A 23911-nucleotide genomic window follows, 5' to 3' on the forward strand; every position below is an offset into this window, starting at 1 on the left:
AGTTTTGAAACCACAAGCTCCTTGGTCAGATGCAAGTGCATTATTGACCCAAACAACTGATTTTAGAATACTCAAGTTTGATGAAAAAATATCAAATGACATTTTCAGATGTTTAAACAAAGATCTATTTGACATTTAATTACATAACAACTTTTGTCTAGCTATCATAATTGTAACAACTGACCGAAAAAAGGGCTATGTAATATAATTTGTACGATACTTACTGTGAAAATTTACATGCTGTTCCTTCAGGGCAGAAACCAGCCAGATAATTCACACAGATTATCTTCCTGGTGTGTTTCTTTTTGCAGAGTGGGCCTGCCACAGAAATAGTTCAGGTAGAGAGCATTTTGTAAACTTCATTGTCAACTCAAACTATTTTTGCAAAATTAAAATTTAATATGTTCACATCTTTTAAAACTTCAATGAATTTATCAGTTTCCAGTTGTTGCTTTAACAAAGTTCACCTGCATGACTAAGTTCTGAAGCAGAACAGGAGGGCCTGTATTGAGACTTCAAAAGGAATGGATACCAAAGTAGTCCCGTCCACTGTTGCCGCCGAGACAGACCACAGCAGGAAGACAATGCAACTAGATTCACTAATCACCCTGCCGCATGTCAAGGACATTTCAGAGTTGACCACGAGACTACTCAGACCCCAAGGTATCAAAATAGCCCACAAACCAACAACCACCCCACGACAGCTACTGATGAGCATAAAGGATCCCACACCTAAAACCAGCAAAACCGGTGTAATATACAAAATACCATGAAAGGACTGAGAAACACTATATAGACCAAACCAGAGGAAGAAAATTAACTGTACAGATACATGAACATTAACTGGCCACCAAGAGACACTACCGATTCTTTGTCTCACTCACTGGCTTGGCAAGCAAACCTACAACAATTATCCACATCCTGAGCTGCAAATCTTCTCAAAGACTAAGTTCCATGCTATATCTGAGACTATTGAATAATCTCAGATACTCTGAGCCAAACAGTTTACAAGAAGTTGTGCAAGGCTAGTCTTGATGCCACATCTATCTTGAATATAGCCCTCTGACTGCAACTGATGCAGCTTTGTTCCCAATATACAACTTATAGTAATAAACAACCAAACAAACTATTCATTCAGCAAATAAAACTGAATTGTTATGGCTAAAGGAAAAATAGGAAGCTATTTCAAAATGCAAAGGTAATAATATTTTGGGGTATTGGGTCTGTATTTGCAATAGATTGTAAACTGGGAACACTATTTGCAGTAATTGAGATCAAACCAGAAACTACAAACACTGGAAATTTGCAGCTTGGTGTTAAAATTTGTTTGCCATTTCTACTGAAACCCTTTATGGACGATCTCAAGAAGCATTCACCTGTATTATTGTTCTTCAAGTGCTGGAGATACTGCAAAAGTCACTTCTACTTTCATTTGAAATGTATGAAGGCAAAACGATTCACGATGTGTTTAAGAAACAAGGTAAATTTACTAGTACAGTAATATAAATAGAACACAACTGAATCCAAATATACTTAAAAGTATATTTATACAATATACAAGCAATTTATTAAACAATGAATATAATTTAGAACACATCCCTAACTTAACCTTAACCTTAAGCTTCAACCAAATCTGAGCAAACCGATTAAATGAATGCCAAGATGTTTCTCTTTGGATGTTGGCTGAGGGTTTCCAATTCTCCAAATCTTCAACCATTAATCTGATTAAAAAAACTCTTTTTGACATTACTTGCATTGTGGGAAACTAATGCAAGAGTTTCACATTCAGAATTGTTGCCTGTTCTTTGCATTATATGCATACTGTTTCAGATTGAGAAAACTTGGTAACCACGTTAGCAACAAGTCTTATGCTTGTTTACATAGAAATAATGAAATTTCCAATGGTTGAGCCTGTAGAATTTGAAGTTATTTATTCCATTGGTGGTAGGGTGAAGAAGATACTAATTTGAACTGATTGGGGTAATCAAAAAAGTAGTACTAAATGTTTTAATGCATGAGTGATTATAATTTGAAAATGCATATTTGAGAGCATAGCAGGAGGCAGATTCAAATGTGCCTTTCAAAAGAGAATTATCTGAAGTGGAATGACAATTGCAGGCATTTTCAGTTTTAGAGTATCTCTCCAAGACTTCCTTCAGGCAGTATGCTAGGACCAACGATCTTCAACTGCTTCAATGACCTTCCCGCCATCATAAGTTCAGAAGTTCAAACATTCAACATTGATTGCTGAATGGTCAGCACCATTCACAGCTCCTCAGACACTGAAGCAGTCCATGTTCAAATGGAACAAGATCTGGAAAATATTAGGCTTGGGCTGACAAGTGGCAAATAATACTCTCACCACAAAATTGCCAGGCAATGACTGTCTCCAATAAGAGACACAATCTAACAATCACCCCTTGACATTCTTGGTATTACCATCACTGAATTCACCAGTATCAACATCTGGGGGTTACTATTGACTGGAAACTCAACTGGACTCTCCACGTGACAGTGGCTACACAAACAGGCCAGAGGATAGGAATACTATGGTGGGTAACTCATTAAATCCTGTCCACCATCTACAAGGCAAAAATCATGTGATGGAAACCTCCCCACTTGCCTGAATGGATGCAGCTTCAAACAGCTTGGCACCATTCAGTTTAAAGCAACCCTTGATGGGCAAGATACAAGACACAAGCATCCACTCAGTCTACCACCAACGCACTGTACACACTGCTGCTGCTATCTATAAGATGCAATGCAGAAATTCAAAGATCCTTTGACAGCATCTTCCAAACCTACGACCACTTCCATCTAGAAGTGGAAGGGTACTCACTATCTTTACTTGGAAATATATCATTGTTCATTCACAGTTGCTGAAAAATTCCAGGATTCTCTCCCAGGGGTATTCTGGGTCAACCCAAAGAGCATGGGCTACAGCAATTCACCACCACCTTCTGAGGGGCAACTAGGGATGGCAATAAGCACTGGCCAGCTAGTGACATGCACTGCCCACAGGTGAATTAAACTCCATGCAAGTAGTAAACTATTTCTGTCGATAAATGGCAGAAGGATACAACATGCAATATTACAGTACTAATTGCTTTGCAGATGGTGAGTTAAAAAGTTTATTTTTGAATACAAGTATAGAAACAAAGTAGAACAGCAGCAAAAAGCCTCAAAAAAGTGTGGATAATCCTGCTTGAGTGTGAACAGCAATTAGAGAATTAAAAAGGGTGCTGCTTGGAATTTGGACTATGGAATGTCTTAAACTTATTTTTAAAATTATTCTTTCATGCATACAGACATTGTTGACATTTATTATCCAGCCATAATTGTCTTTGAGAGGGTAATATGAGCTGAATTCTTGAATCACTGCAGTCCTTGTGGTGAACATGGTGTACCTCCCGAACAATGCTGGATTTCAATAGCAGCAATGAGAGAACAGCGATATAGCTTGATGTCAGGATGTTACGTGACCCAGAGGTGAACTCAAGTCTGGCATTGGAGAAATGGTAACAAGCAACTTCCATTATGCTCAATAAAGTTAAGTCAGCAGTTACTTACCCCGTTTACAGAATCCTCGGTCATACCAGGGGCAGTCAGGAATTTCTATCTGCGAATTGGTGTGTAGGAAAGGGCACTCTTGCTTTTTGCATTCACCTGCATCCGAAATAGACAAGCCATTGTGATTCAGTTTGGCCAACGTGCCAGGCTTACTTCATGCATTTTGAATGATGGAGCAGATTTCTGCTGCCGCACACCATATCAATGATTTAAATCTGAGGATTCTGGAAAGGTGTCGAGAGAGAAGAGACATTGGTTCCTAGCTATGAATAGAATGCCAAGCACTGCTGCTTTGAAAATGGATGTGGTTAACAAAAAGTTCAACAAAATCTAGTTCAATCTCCTCTCACACTGATACTTTGCCCTAATCTGAATTGCCATGGATTCCTTATTCTCAATCCATTATCAATTTAAAGGAGCAACAGTATGACTACTGTAAAACAGCTTGTAAACTCATTTTCTTCTGTATTCATTTCCTCAGTTATGCCTGAAGGCAGGATCTCATGCTGGATCATAGAGCCACAAGTTCTCTCTTTTCCAATGCCTTAGCCTTGATCCCATTTGCCTTGCCTGAAATTTAAAAGCACAGCCTAAACTTTTCACCATCATCCTAGAATAGAGCTTTGCACCTCAAATGCCAATTGAAAAACCAAGCAAAGTTTGCCAATTTTTTTTCCCCCAAATAAATGAATGATCAGAAATTTTCCAATAGGTGCTTTAAGCAGCACAAAAAACTTAGCAGGTCTGGCAGCACATAGAGAGGAACAGTTAATTTTAAGAGTCCAGTAGGACTCTTCAGAACTCCCAGCAGATGAATTTTTACAGCCAACCCCAAACCTAATTTGCCTCAATCTTATGCAAGAGTCACTTAACGATTGTGGGCAAAACCTTAGCTGATGTTCCTCTTCCTCCATAATGCCACCTTAGAGGGGCAGAACATGATGGAACTTTAAACCTCTGCAGTCCATGTACTTTAATTCTACGTCAAATGGCACTTACCCACTGAAACATTTGAAAACCCCAAGTACAATATTACCCAAGCCCTTGAATGATGTGAACAATGGTTAGTCAGGTGGGTAAAATAAAAGGTTAGAAATATTATTTATGCCAAGATAAAGTCTGAGTTTGCAACCCAGGTCTTGAGCAGTGAGAGGAGAATCTTGTATGTGAGTCAAAGGTCAATTTGCATGTATTAACATCTTCTGGTAAAATTCAGTCCAACAAGTTATTCAGGAATGTATTTTGTGTAAAATCTCAGACCAGTGTTTTGCTCAGTGTTGTCAATTAGGAATTGTACCAAAACAAAACAGGTTCTTCCAGAAACACTAACCAAATAACCTTAGATAGCAAGGTGTAGAGCTGGATGAACACAGCAGGCCAAGAAAGAGTTCTGAAGAAGGGCCCAGAGCCAAAAACATCAGCTTTCCTGCTGCTCTGATGCTGCTTGGCCTGCTGTGCTCATCCAGCTCTACACCTTGTTATTTAAGGTTCTCCAGCATCTGCAGTTCCCACTATCAAAAGAATCAGTTTTATTTTGTCAATCATAATTTTGAAGCATACTGATTTTAGTGCTCAATATAGTTAACAGGCAGAAATTCTAGCTATCAACAGGCAATATTCTGCTTTTTATTCATAAGGCTTAGTAGCTTGTAGGAATTCATTTCAACTATGCTTTCTGCTGACCACCTCAAATCAGGAGTTTCCAGATTTTTCCATTTGAGGAAAGGCCTCTGCTCAAGACTTCAGCCCTTGGCATCACAGGTCTGGCATCATTTTATGATGTCAAAGTAATGTAGGGAATAAATCAGCTGTGAGCTCATTGAGTGGCAGAGCAGAGTTGATGGGCTGAATGGCTTCCACATGCTACCACATTTTATGCTCTTACCATATTTTGAATAGAAGTAGCACTGTGACATCTTGGTCTCATCATACTGGTGCAAAAACTCACACTGATCTCCTTTTTTACATAGGCCTCGGAGCCAGTGTTTGCATACAATATTCTTGTCACCACACAAGTGTCGAAATGGGCACATTTGTTCTGCAATAAATGCAAAGATAGTATTAGCAATAATGGTAGCATCACTAGAATACAAAAAGTGTAGTAAAAATCTGATTCGTTTGTTGAGGCCTATTATAAAAAGGTGTTGTTGACGGGGTCACTAATGATCCTGTAATGCGAGCAAGAAAACCACAAGTTGACTTTTGCCATTAACAGCAGCACAGCAAGTTTGAGCATAGATATTGTAATGTGAAAGCTAATTAGCAATTATCAGTTCAGTAAATCACATATTTTCCTCAATATTTGTTATGGTAATGAACTATTGTTTTGCATGATAAAAGCAATAAATTTTCAAGGTTTATTTTGAACACTACCATTATTTTTTCATTCAATTTTACTTTAATTCTGAGAATGTTTTTATGAAATGAAGGTAACCTATTTTGTGATCACTACGTGGGTATAATTGTATAAGCAGTTTCATTTCTATAGTATGTGCACTCAGTTCTAGCGTTCAACTGGACAGTTATTGAATAAATAGCTTTTTCTGCAGTGATGAGAGTTGGGTAATGGATGATTTTAATTTGCAACAGCCACTGCTGCCAGGATAACAGTTCACACTCAGTCTGGTACTTACATCCAGTTCATTTGAGGAAGTGGGAAACTTTTAAAGGCAAAGATATTTATTTAAAATATGGACTATAATATCTTATGAATAAATGAGGTAAAGATGGTTAAACACTTGAATACACCTGGTGATATATCGCTCAGAATACAAATTAGGACAAAGTAAAAAGTCTACAATTTGTGTGGACCAGACCAGACCCTCTGAGGATTTTAAGAAGATGCCTCGACCTTAACTTTTTCTTATTTTAAAAATGGGACTTGTGTTCCAGACAAGATGCAACTAATCAAATTACTTGACATTAAGCAAAACAATTTAAACACTAGTGAAAATACAAAAAGAGGAATTTAGAATAACAACCATTAGAAAAACAAAGAATAGATACAGTACCTATTACTAATTAACTATTCCAACATATAACATCCCATAAATACACTCCTTGGCAAAAATGTAATTCAGAGAATCTTAGCAGTTCTCCAATCCAGGAGGAAACAACATCAAGAGAGATTTCAAAAATTAGCAGCTAGGAATCATTTCCTGAAGCTTCCATCTGAGACCCCAAACAGCTTCTGACTGCTACAGCTGAAAGAAACTGGAAAGCCTAGTCAGAACTGGCTACTCTCCTATTGTTACAACTATTTTTTAAAAACCTTAAGGCCTCCTAATTTATTCACTGAAGCCATTTCAGTACCCAGCTTGGTGCCTCTGCCTTTATAACTTCTCAAAAGCAGCCTAGGACAAAAATAACCTAACATGACAGCATGGCCACAAATTCTGATTTTTTTAAAAAATGAAACTTTTATTACAGCTCTACCTTCAGAGCTTTATGAATCAATATCATTTCATTATGGTCAGATTGTTACCCAATTACTCCCTATATTCATGCTTTTCAACTCCATACAACAGAAATTCTATATAACAATCCTTATGTCAATATTATGGCTTTAAGAGGTGCTTTGTCCATTATTTTTTAATGTAAGAAAGGTTGAGACTGAGGTGATGAGCAATAAAGTAATCAGCTTATGAGGCTTTGTCTTTTTCAGAAAGGTTGGAACAATAGAAGCAGCCTGAATGGGTGGGGTCAAGCTCCCACAGAACCAGGATTTTTAGTTTGAGCTTGTAGTTGCTGGAGTCTTGAAGCTGGATGTGGAAGCTTTCATTCCTCTCTATTACAGCTCAAAGCTGGAGTTCTCTTCTAGCTGCTAGAATTGCACATGAGACAAATCTATTTTACTGAATTTGCCTTTACCAAGAATGGGTTTATGGGATATTACTATACTGGAACAGTTAGCTAGTGGAGAATACGTAGTGATGCATTTTGTTTTACCGAATCAGAGTCCCCACATTTTGGGAGGAGGCCATTCAGACACCAATCCTCCAAACAGCATTCTACCCAGACCCAATGCCCTACTCTATCACTATTATCCCACACTTCTTCTGGCTAATCCACCTAGTGTGCACATCTCAGACACAATGGGCAATTTAGCCTGGCCAATCTACCCAACTGTCACATCTTTGATCTGTGGGAAGAAACCTGAGCAGCTGGAAGAAACCAATGCATGGGGAGAAAAGGCAAACTCCACGCAGATACAGTCACCTGAAGGTGGGCTTGAACCTGGGTCCCTGGCACTGAGACAGCAGTGCTAACCACTGAGCCACCATGCTCATTACCATTCAAAAAAATGCTAAAAAATACACAGTAACCAAAATGACTGGTGTTCAATGAGCTTGCTTTGAAAACTATTCCACTTTGCATCAGTGGCATTATAAAACACTTAGTATGCAAATCAACATTTCCCTTGCATTGCTCATGTCATGTGTTAGTGACACAGTCCAGTATTCCAGCTACATTTGTTTTTGTTTTCATTCAAGATTCAAAATTTATTCAGCCCAATTCCATAATTGATACAGTTCTACTTATCAAAGGAGATTACATCAATACTTGAATGATAAGTTTTGTTTAATTAGTATCTTACCTTTTAAGCATTTGCCTTTAATGAAAAGCTCACAAACTGCTGAACTAGATTCTGCAAAAAAAATGGCAATATTTATAAAAAACTGCCCTGGGAGCTTTCATATAATGATTTGGCTGATGGATTTCTCAGGTCTTTGCCATTAATACTCAACACCAAGTTTTTTATTCCTGCTAACATCTATTAAGAACAAAATGTTTTGTATCATTCGTCTAGCTGCTCCATTTTTGCATGATAGGGGCACCAGCTGCCTTATAGGCTAACAAGGTCTTAAAAAGCAAACCATTCTAGTGCACACAGAAGATGTTCAGTACAAACTGAACCAATACAAACCTAGGTATCTAACATTTTGGCCATATCTCAATCGAGATGCACCTAATATAATTAAGTGGTTAAAATAATTTGATGAAATTCATGTAAATTTAAAGGCAACAAACACACATGTAACTTAAATTTTCACTGTTTAATACAGAGTGTATCATTTTTCCTGTTACAATGCAGATCCATAATAAAAAACCAAGAGTAAAACAACAAAGGTGAAATATTTTAGTGCAGGTTGGGATATTGCTGGTGTCAAAAAGAGGAGGGCCACACAGTTCATTTGTTACATTTCCTGGTACCCAGCCCACTAGGTGTGGTCATATTCTGAGGGAATTAGCTAACAGGATTCAGAGGTGTAAAAAAGTAGTAAGATACATCTCCAGCAAGAAACCAGATTGGCTGGACAACCATCCAAAGTGCCATAGCCTACTTTAGATCTGAGATACCATTATGTTTGTTGTTTACTGTTCACCAATTCTAGGCTAATCATCCTGAAACCCAGCCAGCCCCCAGTTCAAACCTGAAGCCTAGTCTCCATTTCCAAAGAGGGCAATGGAACCCTCCATTTGGGCAGAATGCTCATATTGTCAAATAGTTTGGAACCAAAATCTTGAACTGCCATTTTGTTGTGAGATGCTACCATATTTAGTATTAAATTCTGTTTACTTGTAGTTAAAATTTATGTCCAAATTAACATTAAAAAACACAAGTTACAGTTTCTGAAATTGATTTTTCAATCTGGTCCACTCAGAATTCAAAACCCTCAATGTATAGCAATTTAAAATAGTTACAAGGACAAAATAAACACTGAAGTAGGGGTTCAAACTTACAGGAATTTGGATATGGGGTAAGATCTTATGAATATATTTCATAGCATCATGATGAGACTGTTGGCAAGTTTAAATTTCAAAACTTAGCTTCAAAGTATTTGTTGAAATTTGAACCAAATAACAACAAGATAGTTTATTTATAGCATGAGGTAATAGTTCCTTTAACAATTTCAGATATTGGAAAACATCACCTCTAAACCCCTCTTAAGGATTGATCTCATTCAGATACAAGCCAGACTGTAAAGAAATAAACAGAGTCCCTCACTTTCTCCAGATGAGTTAAGCTCTAACATCATTCAAGAAAATCAGCATCATCCAATACAAAGAAACCCACTAATTGGCAACCCATTAAACAAACATTCACATATCCATTGCAGTGCACTTTGGCCACAACATACACCATTTCACCATGATTCCCTCCACAGCACCAGCTACTGTTAAAAAGGATAAAAACTGTAGGTGACTCAAGACCATCACCACCTGCAAGTTTCCCTTAAAATCTGATAATTCTATTTCCAAAGTATCCTTTCATTGTCCTGCATTAAATGCCCAGAACAGCCTCCTGATAACACTGTGGGTACAGCTACACCACAGACAGTAGTAGTTCAAGAAAACAGCTCATCATTACTTTCTCAAGGACAATCAATGCTGGCCTTACCTTACCATCCTCATGGATAAATTTTAAGAGAAAGAAATCATAGTGCAACTTATTTTTGTTGATCAATAAAATGTACTTTCAATACAATTACATTTCCATTACTATGAAAATAATGGAAGAATTTCTAAACAATGAAGGCAATTATGCACAAAAATGATATTTCCCCAAATTTTATCACCAGATCATAAGGAACTCCTTACTATCCATGCCAGAAAATGGCAAATCCATAATTCCTCTCTGTTGCTCCAAAACAATTTCAAAATCAAATCTCATCATCTGTAAACCAGCTATCAACTCTTGCATCTTTCACTGCTGCAGCTTAAGTACTTTCTGCCACCAATTCTCTCCTCATTCAGCACAAGGGAACAAACACATGCTTTAGCAAATTTGATTTATAAACATATCCATGCCTGGGGCCTCCTGGGATTTTATAAAATATTTATTCTGTTTTAAATTCTTTTTGTAGTAAATTACAGATTATAGAGTAAGTACAGATTTGTCAGTTAAAGAATTTATTTTAATGACTTTCAAGTTAAGGTTTACAGTGGTCACATGACAATTCAATATTGGGATTAGTGGCTTAATTAACTGTTCTCTGAAAGTTAAAGTCAATCTAATGTGAGTTTTACAATTACATCATAAGGAAAAGGCAAAGTGATTAATATATTAGTTGATGTGTTTTTTTCAGAATTTGGTCACAGTTACATTAGCTTCTGGTCATTCAAAACTGAGGCAGTTAGGTATTCCATTTTCTAAGTGAAGAAGGAAAATCTTTCAACAGAAATCACCAGACACAGGGTAAGCGCCTCTTGGGTCCCACAAAGAGGAAGTGATAGATGGGGGTACAGTAACAACATCTAAAAGACATTTGGAACAGTACATAAGTAGTAAAGGTTTTGCGAGAATAGGGCTGAGTTTAGTTTGGGAAACTTGGTCAACATGGACAAGTTGGACATCAAAGGTCTGTTTCCAGTCATAACCCTATCTATTATTAATTTCATTGCACATTGCTTTTACTTTGATTGCAAGTAGTTTAAATGTATTTTCTCAGTGTTATTTCCAGTGATTATGTTCATATTCTTACGTAGCCTTTGGCATCAATGTTGCTGATTACATCTCATTGTTAATGCATGTGAGTCTAAGTTGATGCTGAAATATCATTTCCCTAACTTACAAATATATGAATGATACATAATCAACAAAAGTAAATGCAGTTACCTTTAACTTTTAAGTTAGTTCATTTGTATAATCCTGTAGTGTCAAATTGTGAACTAATTCTGGTTTGTAACTCATCACTAAGTCTAATATGCTCCCAGAAAACACATCTATCTATTCAATTGACAAGAATACATCCTAGAAATGCATAGAAACAGAACATCCAATATGGAAATTTGAAATTTTCCTTTTTTCTCATATCAGCTACTGTTCAATGGAGATATGGTTACCAGCATCAAAATGTCATGTGTTCACTTCAGATTGCTGAGCACAAAGACTTAACTGACAATTCAGTGTGGTACCAAGGGAGAGCTGCACAGTTTAAGATGATCAGTTTCAGACAAGACATTAAACCAAGGCTTGAGTACAATGTTGAAATTAGTGTTATGAAGAGTGAAATTCACATCATAAGAATAGATATTCATAAACAACTTTCTTTGAAGCAGTGTTGAGAACTGTTACTTTGACGTGGACTACAAGAATGGAACAACTTTCTATTGGATGATAATGGAATAGTGTCGGTTAAATGGACTTCTGATTGGTTTCACAGGTCGGTGCAACATTGATAGCCGAAGGGCCTGTACTGTGCTGTAATGTTCTATGTTCTATGTTACTTTTAAGGCTGTTGTATTCCATCTCACAGACAGTATGCCTTTAAGAGTCAGTGATGTTATCATCACTGCATCAAACATGTGACCTGAGGGTTCAAATATCTCACACTCCAACTTATCCTGGGCTCACTTGAAATTCTACAGGAAACATGCTGCTCTGTTGTAATCAGGTAGCTCAGTTTTTAGCTGTGACAATTATGTGTATGGGATGTAATATTTAAAGTAATTATTTGTTAAAACATATGTCTATTGGATTTTTCCGTAACATGGTAACCATTCTGGTTTCTAGTGTTACGGAAGATCGCGTAAGTTTGCCACATCAGATAAAATAGTCCACTGGAGACAAACTCACACCGGTACTATTGCCAAATCTCTTGTCAAGCATTCCATATGTACAAGATCCCTCTGTTCCTCCACACTGCCAAGAATCCTATCCTTAATCCTGTACTCAGCTTTCGAATTCGACCTTCCAAAATGCATCACCTCGCATTTATCCAGGTTGAACTCCATCTGCCACCTCTCAGCCCATCTCTGCAACCTGTCAATGTCCCGCTGCAGCCTACAACAGCCCTCTATACTGTCAATGACGCCTCCAACCTTCGTGTCGTCTGCAAACTTGCTGACCCATCCTTCAATCCCCTCATCCAAGTCATTAATAAAAATTACAAACAGTAGATGCCCAAGGACAGAGCCCTGTGGATCACCACTCACCACTGACTTCCAGGCAGAATATTTTCCTTCTACTACCACTCGCTGTCTTCTGTTGGCTAGCCAATTCTGTATCCAGACAGCTAAGTTCCCCTGTATCCCATTCCTCCTGACCTTCTGAATGAGCCTACCATGGGGAACCTTATCAAATGCCTTGCTGAAGCCCATATACACCACATCCACAGCTCGACCCTCATCAACTTTTCTAGTCACATCCTCAAAGAACTCGATAAGGTTTGTGAGGCATGACCTGCCCCTCACAAAGCTGTGTTGACTGCATTTAATCAAGCCATGCTCTTCCAGATGGTCATAAATCCTATCCCTCAGAATCCTTTCTAACACCTTGCAGATGACAGACATGAGACTTACTGATCTGTAATTGCCGGGGATTTCCCTATTTCCTTTCTTGAAGAGAGGAATTGCATTTGCCTCTCTCCAGTCCTCAGGTACGACTCCAGTGGAGAGCAAGGATGCAAAGATCTTTGCAAGTGGCGAAGCAATTGCATTTCTCATTTCCCAAAGCAGCCGAGGACAAATCTGGTCCGGGCCTGGTGACTTGTCAATCTTAATGTTTGACAAAATTTTCAGCACATCAGCTTCCTCTATCTCTATCCATTCCAGCAATGCACACCTGCTCTTCAAAGATTTCATTCACTACAAAGTTTGTTTCTTTCGTAAAGACAGAAGCAAAAAACTCATTTGGGCTTCCGCTACCTCCTCAGACTCCACACACAAGTTCCCTATGCTATCCCTGATCGGCCCTACTCTTTCTTTGACCATTCTCTTATTCCTCACTTAAGTGTAAAATGCCTTTGTGTTCTCCCTAATCCGTTCTGCCAAGCCTTTCTCGTGCCCCCTCCTGGCTCTCTTCAGACCATTTTTGAGCTCTTTCCTCGCGTGCCTGTAATCCTCTAGAGCTAAGCTTGACCCTAGCTTCCTCCACCTTATGTAAGCTTTTGACGAGAAGCCCCACCGCTCTCGTCATCCAAGGTTCCTTTATCTTACCCCTTCTTGCCTGTCTCAGAGGGACATATTTATTCATCACTCGCAACAACTGTTCCTTAAACAGTCTCCACATGTCTATAGTGCCTTTACCATGGAACAATTGCTCCCAGTCCATGCTTCCTAACTCATGTCTAATCGCATCATAGTTTCCTCTTCCCCAATTAAATATCCTCCCATTTTGCCTAATCCTCTCCTTCTCCATAGCTATATAGAATGTGAGGCAGTTATGGTCACTATCACCAAAATGCTTTCCCACCACAAGATCTGATACCTGCCCCGGCTCGTTTCCGAGCATCAAGTCTAGAATGGCCTCTCCCCTCGTCGGCCTGTCAACGTACTGAGTTAGGAAACCCTCCTGAACACACCTTACAAAAACAGCTCCATTCAAATCTTCTGCTCGAAGGAGGTTCCAATCAATATTAGGAAAGTTAAAGTCACCCATTACAACAACCCTACTGCGTCCACACTTTTCCAAAATCTGCCGACCTATGCTTTCTTCAATCTCCCTGCTGCTATTGGGGGGCCTGTAGTAAACCCCTAACGAGGTGACTGCTCCCTTGCTGTTCCTAATTTCCACCCATCCTGACTCAGTAGGCAGATCTTCCTCGACAATGGAAGCTTCTGTAGCTGTGATACCCTCTCTGATTAGTAGTGCTACACCCCCTCCTCTTTTTCCCCCCTCCCTATTCTTTTTAAATGTTCTAAACCCTGGAACATCCAGCAACCATTCCTGCCCATGAGAAACCCATGTCTCTGTTATGGCCACAACATCATAGCACCAGGTACTGATCCATGCTCTAAGTTCATCACTTTTATTCCTGATACTCCTTGCGTTAAAGCAAACACACTTTAACTGATCCCTTGGTTCCTTCCCAGGAAAATCCTTCCCACTAGCTGGTCTACCTCTTGCTATTGCCTCACCTGCATCAACTCTCGCCTCCGATATACAGCTCAGGTTCCCACCCCCCTGCCATACTAGTTTAAACCCTCTCGAACTACTCGAGCAAACCTTCCACCCAGGACATTGGTCCCCTTCCAGTTCAGATGCAACCCGTCCGTCTTGTACAGGTCCCACCTTCCCCAGAAGGCATCCCAATTGTCTACATATCTGAAGCCCTCCCTCCTACACCAGCTGCGTAGCCACGTGTTAAGCTGTGCCCGCTCCCTGTTCCTCGCCTCGTTATCTCGTGGCACTGGTAGTAAACTAGAGAACACTACTCTGTTCGTCCTGCTTTGCAGCTTCCATCCTAACTCCCTGAAATCACTTTTTATATCCTCAATCCTTTTTCTGGCTATATCATTAGTGCCACCCAAGTGGACAGGGTTGTTAAGAAAGCATATGGTGTTTTGGCTTTCATTAACAGGGGGATTGAGTTTAAGAGTCGTGAGATCGTGTTGCAGCTCTATAAAACTTTGGTTAGACCGCACTTGGAATACTGCGTCCAGTTCTGGTCGCCCTATTATAGGAAAGATGTGGATGCTTTGGAGAGGGTTCAGAGGAGGTTTACCAGGATGCTGCCTGGACTGGAGGGCTTATCTTATGAAGAGAGGTTGACTGAGCTCGGACTTTTTTCATTGGAGAAAAGGAGGAGGAGAGGGGACCTAATTGAGGTATACAAGATAATGAGAGGCATAGATAGAGTTGATAGCCAGAGACTATTTCCCAGGGCAGAAAAGGTTACCACGAGGGGTCCTAGTTTTAAGCTGGTTGGAGGAAAGTATAGAGGGGATGTCAGAGGCGGGTTCTTTACACAGAGAGTTGTGAGAGCATGGAATGCATTGCCAGCAGCAGTTTTGGAAGCAAGGTCATTGGGGTCATTTAAGAGACTGCTGGACATGCATATGGTCACAGAAATTTGAGGGTGCATACATGAGGATCAATGGTCGGCACAACATTGTGGGCTGAAGGGCCTGTTCTGTGCTGTACTGTTCTATGTTCTATGCCATTAAGTGTCCAAGTTATTCCCATGAACCACAATAAGCTTTTTTTTTAGTTTGAATTTGCAGTGTAGCTGTTAATGGTAATCTGAATTAGAACATAGAACATAGAACATAGAACATAGAACAGTACAGCACAGAACAGTTAATTATCCTCTAGGCTCCATTCAATAAAAATTTGAATTTATTGGTTATTAGTTCTTATTATTTAATTGAGGTGGCTATCTTTGGTGTGTATGTACCCTGGTCCCTTAAGGTACCTGGACAGGTGGATAAAGTAGTTAAGAAGGCACGTAGGATACTTGCTTGTATTAGCCAAGGCACAGCATTGAAGAGCAGAGAGGTGATGTATGAACTATATAAAACGTTGGTAAGGCCACAGCTAGAGTATTATATACAGTTCTGGAATCCACATTTTTGGAAGGATGTGACAGCACTGGAGAAGATGCAGAGGAGATTCACCAGGATGTTGTCTCGGCTGACAAGTTTCATTTGTGAAGGGAGATTTGACAAACTGGGCTTGGTCTCCTTATACGAGAGGAGATGAATAAAATTATAAGAGGCATTGATAGCGTACATCAAGTAACCCCATGATGCAGGGATCAATGACCGAAGGTTTTGATTTAAGGTAAGGGGCAGAAGGTGGACGTGGGGAAAACATCTTTCACCCAGTGGGTATATGGAATCTAGAGCTCTGTGCCTGTAAGGTTGGTAGAGGCAGAAAACCCTCTTAACAGCTAAGAAGTATTTAGATGTACACTAGTGATGCCAAGACATAAAAGGCAATGAGCTGAGTGTTAGAAAATGGAATTAGCAAAGTTAGGTGGTTGTTTTTGACTGATGTGGATGTGATGGACTGAAGGGCCTCTTACTGCACTTTGGATCTCTATGATACCCAACTAGCCAGTTTAATACTCAATACAAGTGACACTTTAAAACCATTGTCCAACTATTGAGATTGATGAGATTATGACTGTTGCACATCTTTGACATGTTTTCAGATATGGGTCCTGCAGAGCTAACTGAGATAAATGATGTTTTCTGTACAAGCCTGCAGGATAGATGATTTGTTTTAGATTATTTCTGCCACTTTAGTTGCCACTAGGTGATAATAATGCTTGCTACATAAATTTTCACATGATCAAAATCTGGAGCATAAGGTATTTTATAGTAAACCTAAGGGAAGGAAAAATGTAGAGGAAATAATAAATCCTTCTGCCTGTCAATAACATCAACTATGAAGGTATAACAAAGAGGTTAATGTTTGTCTCAGTGAACAAAGACCCAAATCATTTTACCTGTTTCTCTGAGGTTGCATAATATCCAGCCATTTCATGACATAGAAAACAAATTGAGCTGGTGTCTGGACAATTTTTCAGAGTTTTTAGAAAAGTACTCAGACACAGGATCATTGAACTTGTTCTGAAATTCTAACTTGCCTGATTTTCATCAGACCTACAAAAAACTCTAACATGCGGTCATGTTAGAGTTAATGCTTCAGGTCCAGTGACCCAAAATGTTGGAAGAAGGGTCACTGGACCCGGAATATTAACTCTGTTTTCTCTCCACAGATACTGCCAGACCTGCTGAATTTTGTCAGTGTGGGGGTGATTTGATCATGTCCATACAAAGTGACCCCTACCTGCTTACACCAAAGCAGCCCATGTTTGAAAGGCACAAAATAGCTGACAAGGGCTAAAACAAAATGGGACAGCTACTCTCACATTTAAGTTAAACACAGTGGTATCTTTTGAACAAGACTACTCCAAGGTCAGCAAATAAGCCTTATAAGCATAAGCATCCATTTGAGTCAATTTTTTTGATAAGAGAATGCCCATGAACAGGCATTCCAGCCTCATTAATGAAAAGATGACTGTAATTCAGTAAATGAATAATGCCAGGTGCATGTCTCAGCCCATGAGCCAGCCCAGATTAACTCCGTAAGTAGCTGCAAAGACAACAGCTGAAGTTACTTTGTTGTAACTAGTTGCTTCTATGAAAAAATATTAAATAGATTCTCATTAAAAATTCCTTAATCATAGAAGTAGTTTTAACATATAACCAAAATATATTACAAGCATTAGGGATAAAGTGCTTTAACCTAGATGGGAAAGTTAATTAGCCTTAGGAAACAATTTTTGTTACACCCTGAGCAAGATAGATTATCCACAATCCGTGAATTACAAAACAGTAAAAGTAGCTGTACAATTTCGCATTTTATAGCTAATTTTAATAGAAATTAACCTTATGGCAATTAGTTAAAACAAACTGTCTTTTGTATTTTTACATAAACAATTAGGACAGTGGAAAATAAAAGAAGAATTGTTAAATTTGATAAAAGAAAAGCACATGTAATACAATGAATAATACAATTCAAGCTGTTCTTAGAAATAAACAGCCTGAGACAGATCCAAAGGAGTTTAGCCAGTTGCTTTGGAATGCAAATTAATAGGATGCATAGAAAGATCCCTACATCTAGCGATTACACTGTCTGGTAAATGCCATAAGATCATGGGAACCTAAAGCTACCCATAGAATGTCTATCATTGATTAGGCGTCCCATAGGATTGGGCGTAGGGATTTAGAGTAAGGACAGTAACAAAGCTGTATTTGATTATTGTAACAGAAAATATACAAAATACCGCATTTCACTGTAAAAATCAGGGTGAGAGTCATTGATCTCTCTTTTGATCTGAGCCAAAGATTGAGGGAATAATTGAGTTCTTGCATCAAGGCCCGATTTGGGGAAGATCATTTGGCCCTCTCCCTGCATTAACTGGTTTCTGTTTGAATAAACATTTTCCACTTGCCTGAATCCTGCCTGCCTCCTGAGTCTTCTACCCCAGTTGGGAGATACAGTCCTATGGTCAGCAATTTTTGTTTTTATTTCAGATTACCAGCATTCACAGTTCATTGTTTTATTTGAGTTCTTGTTTGTTGGGGGTGTCCTTCAAACAGCATTTTTCTTGGATAATTATAAAACTCTCACTGTATTTGAGTTAATTGTTTATTTTGTAGCTGTGTTGTTTGGTGCAGGATGACTGATATAATTGATCCTTTAGACATTTTTCCAATTCAAAAGGGTGTATGTGAATATTCACATTTCGAATTCCTCTGATTTTTAAAGAAAGACCAAAAATCAGGATCTAAATATAGTCTAAGGAATAGCAGTTTTAGGTGAGTACTTTTAAAACTTGTGAATGTCCTCCAAAATGAAGGGAAGTAATGATGTTGTGGGATTGACACTTGGCTAGTTACCCAAAGACCCACATTTGAATCCTACAGCAGATAGTGAAATTTAAATTCAATAAAAATGCCAAAGTAGAAGTTTAATGATGACCATGAAACCATTGTCAATTGCAAAAAGACATCTGGTTCAAAAATGCCCTCTTACAGTAGGAAAGCTGCTGTCCTCACCTGGTCTGGCCTATATGTTATTCCGGACCCTTTGCAATGTTGGTGACTCTTAACTGCCCTTCAAAATGGCCCAGCAATCACTTGTGGCAATCTCTAGAAATAGAAAAAGGCATGAAAATGACTGACCAACTGGCATTGACTAAGGAATTGGAAATGAGAGTATCAAACACAGTAATGTTGACCCTGCAAAACCCACCTTCTAAGCATCTGGGAACTTGTGCTATTGGGATAGCTATCTCACAGGCCTGATATAGTCATACTCATGCAATCATACTTTACAAACAATGTCAACATTATCACCATCCTGGCCAAGTCCTGTCCGATCAGCTGGACAGACTCAGCAGTGGTGGTGGGACAGTGGTATACAGTCAAGAGGAAGTTACCTGAGGAGCCCTCAACATTGACTTTGGAAACCATGAATTCTCATGACACTATATCACACCATAGAATTGTAGAATCCCTACAGTGTGGAAGTAAGTCATTTGGCCATTAAGCGTTACCCCATTCCTAACCATGTAACCCTGTATTTCCCATGGCTAATTCACCTACCCTCACCCAACTTGAACTGTGGGAGGAAACTGGAGGACCAGGAGGAAACCCATGCAGTCACAGGGAGAATATGCAAACTCCACACATTTAGTCGCCCAAAGGTGGAATTGAACCTGAATCCCTAGTGCTGTGAGGCAGCAGTGCTAACCACTAAGCCACTGTGCTGGGACAAAAGGCAAAGGAAACCTCCTTTAATCTTTAAGCCCCACCCCTGCCCCCAACCCCACCATCCTGTCCTGCCTCGTTGGCTTTTGAATTTCATGTTGGAAACACTTGGAAGTACTAAGGGTGGCAAGGGTGCTGAATGATTCTGTGAGGCACTTCTATGAAAGGTAAATCAGCAAATACATAAGAACACCACCATCTGCAAGTTCCCTTTCAAGCCAAAGAACTGTTCTGGCTTGGAACTATATCACCATTCCTTTGTTGTCCCCAGATTAGAATACTGGTACTTGCTCTCCAAAAACATAGTAGATGTGCGTATAGACTGTTTTGGTTCAAGAAGGCTGCTCACCACCTACTCAAGGGCAACTAGGGATGGGCTGTAAATAATAGCCTTGTCAACAGAGTCCGCATCCCATGAAAGAATTTTTAAAAATGGACTGGAAAGCCACTAAGTTCAAGGGCAACTGGGGATTAGCAACAAGTGCTAGCATTGATAGTGGTGTCCACATTCTGTGGAAAAAATAAAGATGTCTTGATCAAAAACAGGACAGCTTGGAGCCTGGGCAGTAAGTTTTGGCCAGCCTTTCTACCTATTGGGCATTACAATAGTCCCATCATTTAACAAGGTTACAAACGCAACTTGTAGCAGGAGTCAACAGTACAGATATCTCCAGTTGATTTATAAGTTTCCTTTTCCAATATCTCCGGCCACCCCCCCACTTCCACATCTATCATAGTTTGAAATCAGCTAAGTTGGTCAAGATCAAAATCAAATCTGCAAAATTCAATTCAGTTCCACAGTAGGCAGTGCATTTACTCACGAAACATTGTTAAAGCAATTTGGACCAAAATTGGATACACAAAATGTAAATTAAACTTTCTTTATCTGCAGAGAAAAAACGGCTCAGCATTATTATTGGGTTGAGGATGCTGACGAAAGAGAGAATATTAGAATTCCAGTCATGTAATTGCTTGAGGATATCTCTTCCACCAGATATATTTACATGACTATTGTAAATGCACATGCAGCATTCATTTATCTTCTTTCTTTCTTTTTGGAGATAAAGAATTTATGACAAAATATTGAACTTAATTGACTAGTTTTAAACTTGACTGGTAAAGAAATGGAATACAGGTTCATGTTACTGACCTAAAATCTTAGAGTATAGGAAGAAGCCCTTCAGCCCTTTGTGCTGGTGCTGGCTCATATAAGAAACTGTTAAATTATTCAAGATCTATGTTTTTTGCTGGTCTTTGTTTTGAGATCTCAAATCAATATTTTATGAAGTTGTTGTGCATCGATGTTAGTTGCAATAACACATTTCTTACATCCAGGTTTCCTGTTATTGTTGTACTTCGTAGTGAGCACAGTGAGTCAAAAGGTTGAATTTTTCTTGTCTAATCAGATTTGGGAATTAGTAGGAAAAGAAGCAGGAAACTTTGTTTACTTTAAAGTAAATTAAAGTAGAGAAAAGAAATGAAATAGCTTGCATTTCTAGAGTATGTTTCACCACTTCAGGGAGTCCCAAAGTACTGCAGTGAATTAATGGCTGCAGGCATCTGTCTATCTAGAGAGGTGCTGGATGGCACCCTGGGCTATTGGTCACTTTTGGAATGAACGCTATCTGTTGTGACTGTAAAAGGTCAAAATGAATGCAGTTCTTTCCCTAGCTGGCTGATTAAAAATATTGGCCTGGGGTTCTCTGATTTTTTTTTTCCCTTCTTTGCTCAGTTCAGCTACTTGGTTATATCTTTTGTCCTTTGCTTTTCCACACCCTTACTGGCACTCAAGTCTGCATCAATGACTTTCCATGATTGGACCACAATCCCAGGCAACTTGAGATTTTGCTTACAGATGGCTTTGTATTGCGACATGTGGCATGTTGGTCTCATGCCGATAGTACACTTGCCATGATCAGCTGTCCTTGGAAGTGCGACCGTTCTTCAATTGGCACACGTGACATAGTCAAAAGCATGCTCTAAGACTGCAGTGAGTTAAGTACTTTTATAGAAGTATCATCAATATTGAAATGCAGGTGGTAATCAGTTGCACAAGTGAGAGTCCAGAAAGCGAAATGGTAGTAATGGGCTGATGGTTTTTCCTCTGGTGTTTGTTGATGGCAATGTATTGGATGACACACAGATACAATCTTCTTTGAAATAGTGCCAAAGAAACTTTGCAAACATTTACCTAAGAGAATGGATGTTGTCTTGGTTTAATGTCTTCCTTTAAAAACAACACCTCGAAGCAATACAATACAGCTGTGCTGAAGTGTCATCTTAGATTATTGTTATTTTATATGTCCTGGAGCAGCTGGGAGGTGAACTTTGGTCTCCTGGTCCAGGGGTAGGGGCACTATCCCTGAACCACATGTGCCCTCTACCTAGAATTAGATGCTCAATTCTTTAGACTAGGATTTGAATGGTGCACAGGTAAAAATGCTGTAGCCAGCTATGTCTGAAAAACCAACTAATCAATAGATCAATTTCACTAGATGCGCGAGGTGAATTAGAAAAGTCTATAAATGATGAAAGAAAATTAGTATTGCTATTTTTAATTATTTTTGCATCAGGTTGATTTTGAAATTTCCGATTTCAAAATTTGACATTTTGTGAATTTTTATATTAAGAAGTTAAAGAAATGTCTTTAAAATCTCAGCGTTATGACTATGTAATTGATCATCACGTCACAGCCATTTCACATACTTGCATAGTCAGCAAAACTTTAAATATATTGATTGTTCGGTTGACAGTAAAGTCAATAATTTATGGAAACATAACACTTTTAATAAAATAATTGGTATAATTAGATAGTATAATAACAATAATTGATATAATAACACAACCACAATTAAAACAAAAATGCCCCAACCAAGAGCAGCCTATTTGCAAATAGTTGTTTAATTTAAGGCCACAGGCTTTATTGGGGAGAAAAGGACAAAAAAATCAGTTATATTGAGCTATTTTTTATCACTTGATACTTTTGTGATATGAATTTGTTTAGGTGCTGTTTTCACGCACAGTTTTATGTTCTTTGTGCTATTCAGTATGGCTTTTGCAATAGTAGATGTCAAAGAAACAGGAATTTCTTCATTTTCTACAATTTAACACCCCTGTGCTCACAATATGATGTGCTTTTTCTTCACTAATAGAAAACTACTCAGTTGGTAGAAAGACAGACCTTTTCAATTGAAGGCAAGAAGAGATTTAATAAACCTCTTAAAATTAAGAGGTTTATTGAATTATTTTCACTGATGGTGAGTCAATGATGAAATGTTAAGAATTTGAAATTGTGATAGAGGACACAGAAACAAGTTTGTCTTTTTTGAATAGAGGATGTTGGAGCACAGAAGATTTTGTACTAGACGACTGGAGTCAAGATTGGAAAGCATTTGAAATGAATGATGATGCAAGGCTGTGAAGAAAACTAAACACGGAGCTGTTGCATTGGCATTAATTACTCTCCAGCAAAGTGTTGGCACAAATGAGCCTCCTACTGCGCTGGTTCAATAACATTCGATGAAAGTAATTCCGTTGGCTGCGGAGCAGGTTTAAAGGTAATAGTCTCAGAATAAACAGTGGAATATTTAAGACTGAGATAATGAGGAATTTCTTCTATTTTAGGATTGTGAATCTTTGGAATTCTGTACCGAAGGTCTGTAGATATTTGTGTTGAGTATATTCAAGGCTGAGGTAGATTTTTGCACAGTATTGTAATCAGCCTGGTAGAGAAGTAAGGCTTTCTGCTGCTGATGGAAAGCAATGTTGCCATTGGATGACAAGTGGCACAGCGGTAGTGTCCTTACCTCTGATCCAGGAGGCCCTTGTAGAAATCCCACCTACTCCAGTGATGTATAAATGACATCTATGAACAGGTTGATTAATAAGAAAAGTTAATTTATAGGACTGTTGTGGTCCAATGGTATTGTCCTGACCTGTGGACCAGGAGTCATATGTTCAAGACCTACCTACTCTGGAGGTGTGCACATAACATCTCTGAGCATGCTTCTTAGAAAATACCTGTAACTGGTTTAGCTAGCCCTTTTGCGTTAGAAACATCTTAAAGTAGACAGCTTCTTGTGACTTAGCACTTGAGTATGAATTGACATTATAGCCTGGGGAGTCGGTAATTAAGTGAGTTGGCAGAAGGGAAAGAGATGCTCTTTTGTTTAAAATAAAGAACTGCAGGTGCTGTAAATCGGGAATAAAAGCAGAAGTTACTAGAAAAGCTCAGCAAGTTTGGCAGCATCTGTAGAAACAAAAATCAGAGTTAATGTTTTGGGTCTGGTGACCCGAAGAGATGTGGGAATGGTCTGAGGAAGGGTCACTG

General features: G+C 38.8%; 1 protein-coding gene across 1 annotated transcript; it reads right to left on the reverse strand.

Moving 5' to 3' along the window:
- Positions 1 to 220: 220 nt before the first annotated feature.
- Positions 221 to 10276, reverse strand: LOC125463789 (cleavage and polyadenylation specificity factor subunit 4-like). The gene is made up of 5 exons (XM_048555493.1): positions 10174 to 10276; positions 8168 to 8218; positions 5456 to 5608; positions 3571 to 3666; positions 221 to 318 (listed from the first exon to the last, which is right to left on the reverse strand). Exons 1-5 carry the CDS (start codon positions 10274 to 10276, stop codon positions 221 to 223), a joined length of 501 nt encoding a protein of 166 aa, XP_048411450.1.
- Positions 10277 to 23911: the final 13635 nt, after the last annotated feature.

This window comes from Stegostoma tigrinum, chromosome 22, assembly GCF_030684315.1.
Source record: "Stegostoma tigrinum isolate sSteTig4 chromosome 22, sSteTig4.hap1, whole genome shotgun sequence".
Taxonomy (NCBI): Eukaryota; Metazoa; Chordata; class Chondrichthyes; order Orectolobiformes; family Stegostomatidae; genus Stegostoma; species Stegostoma tigrinum.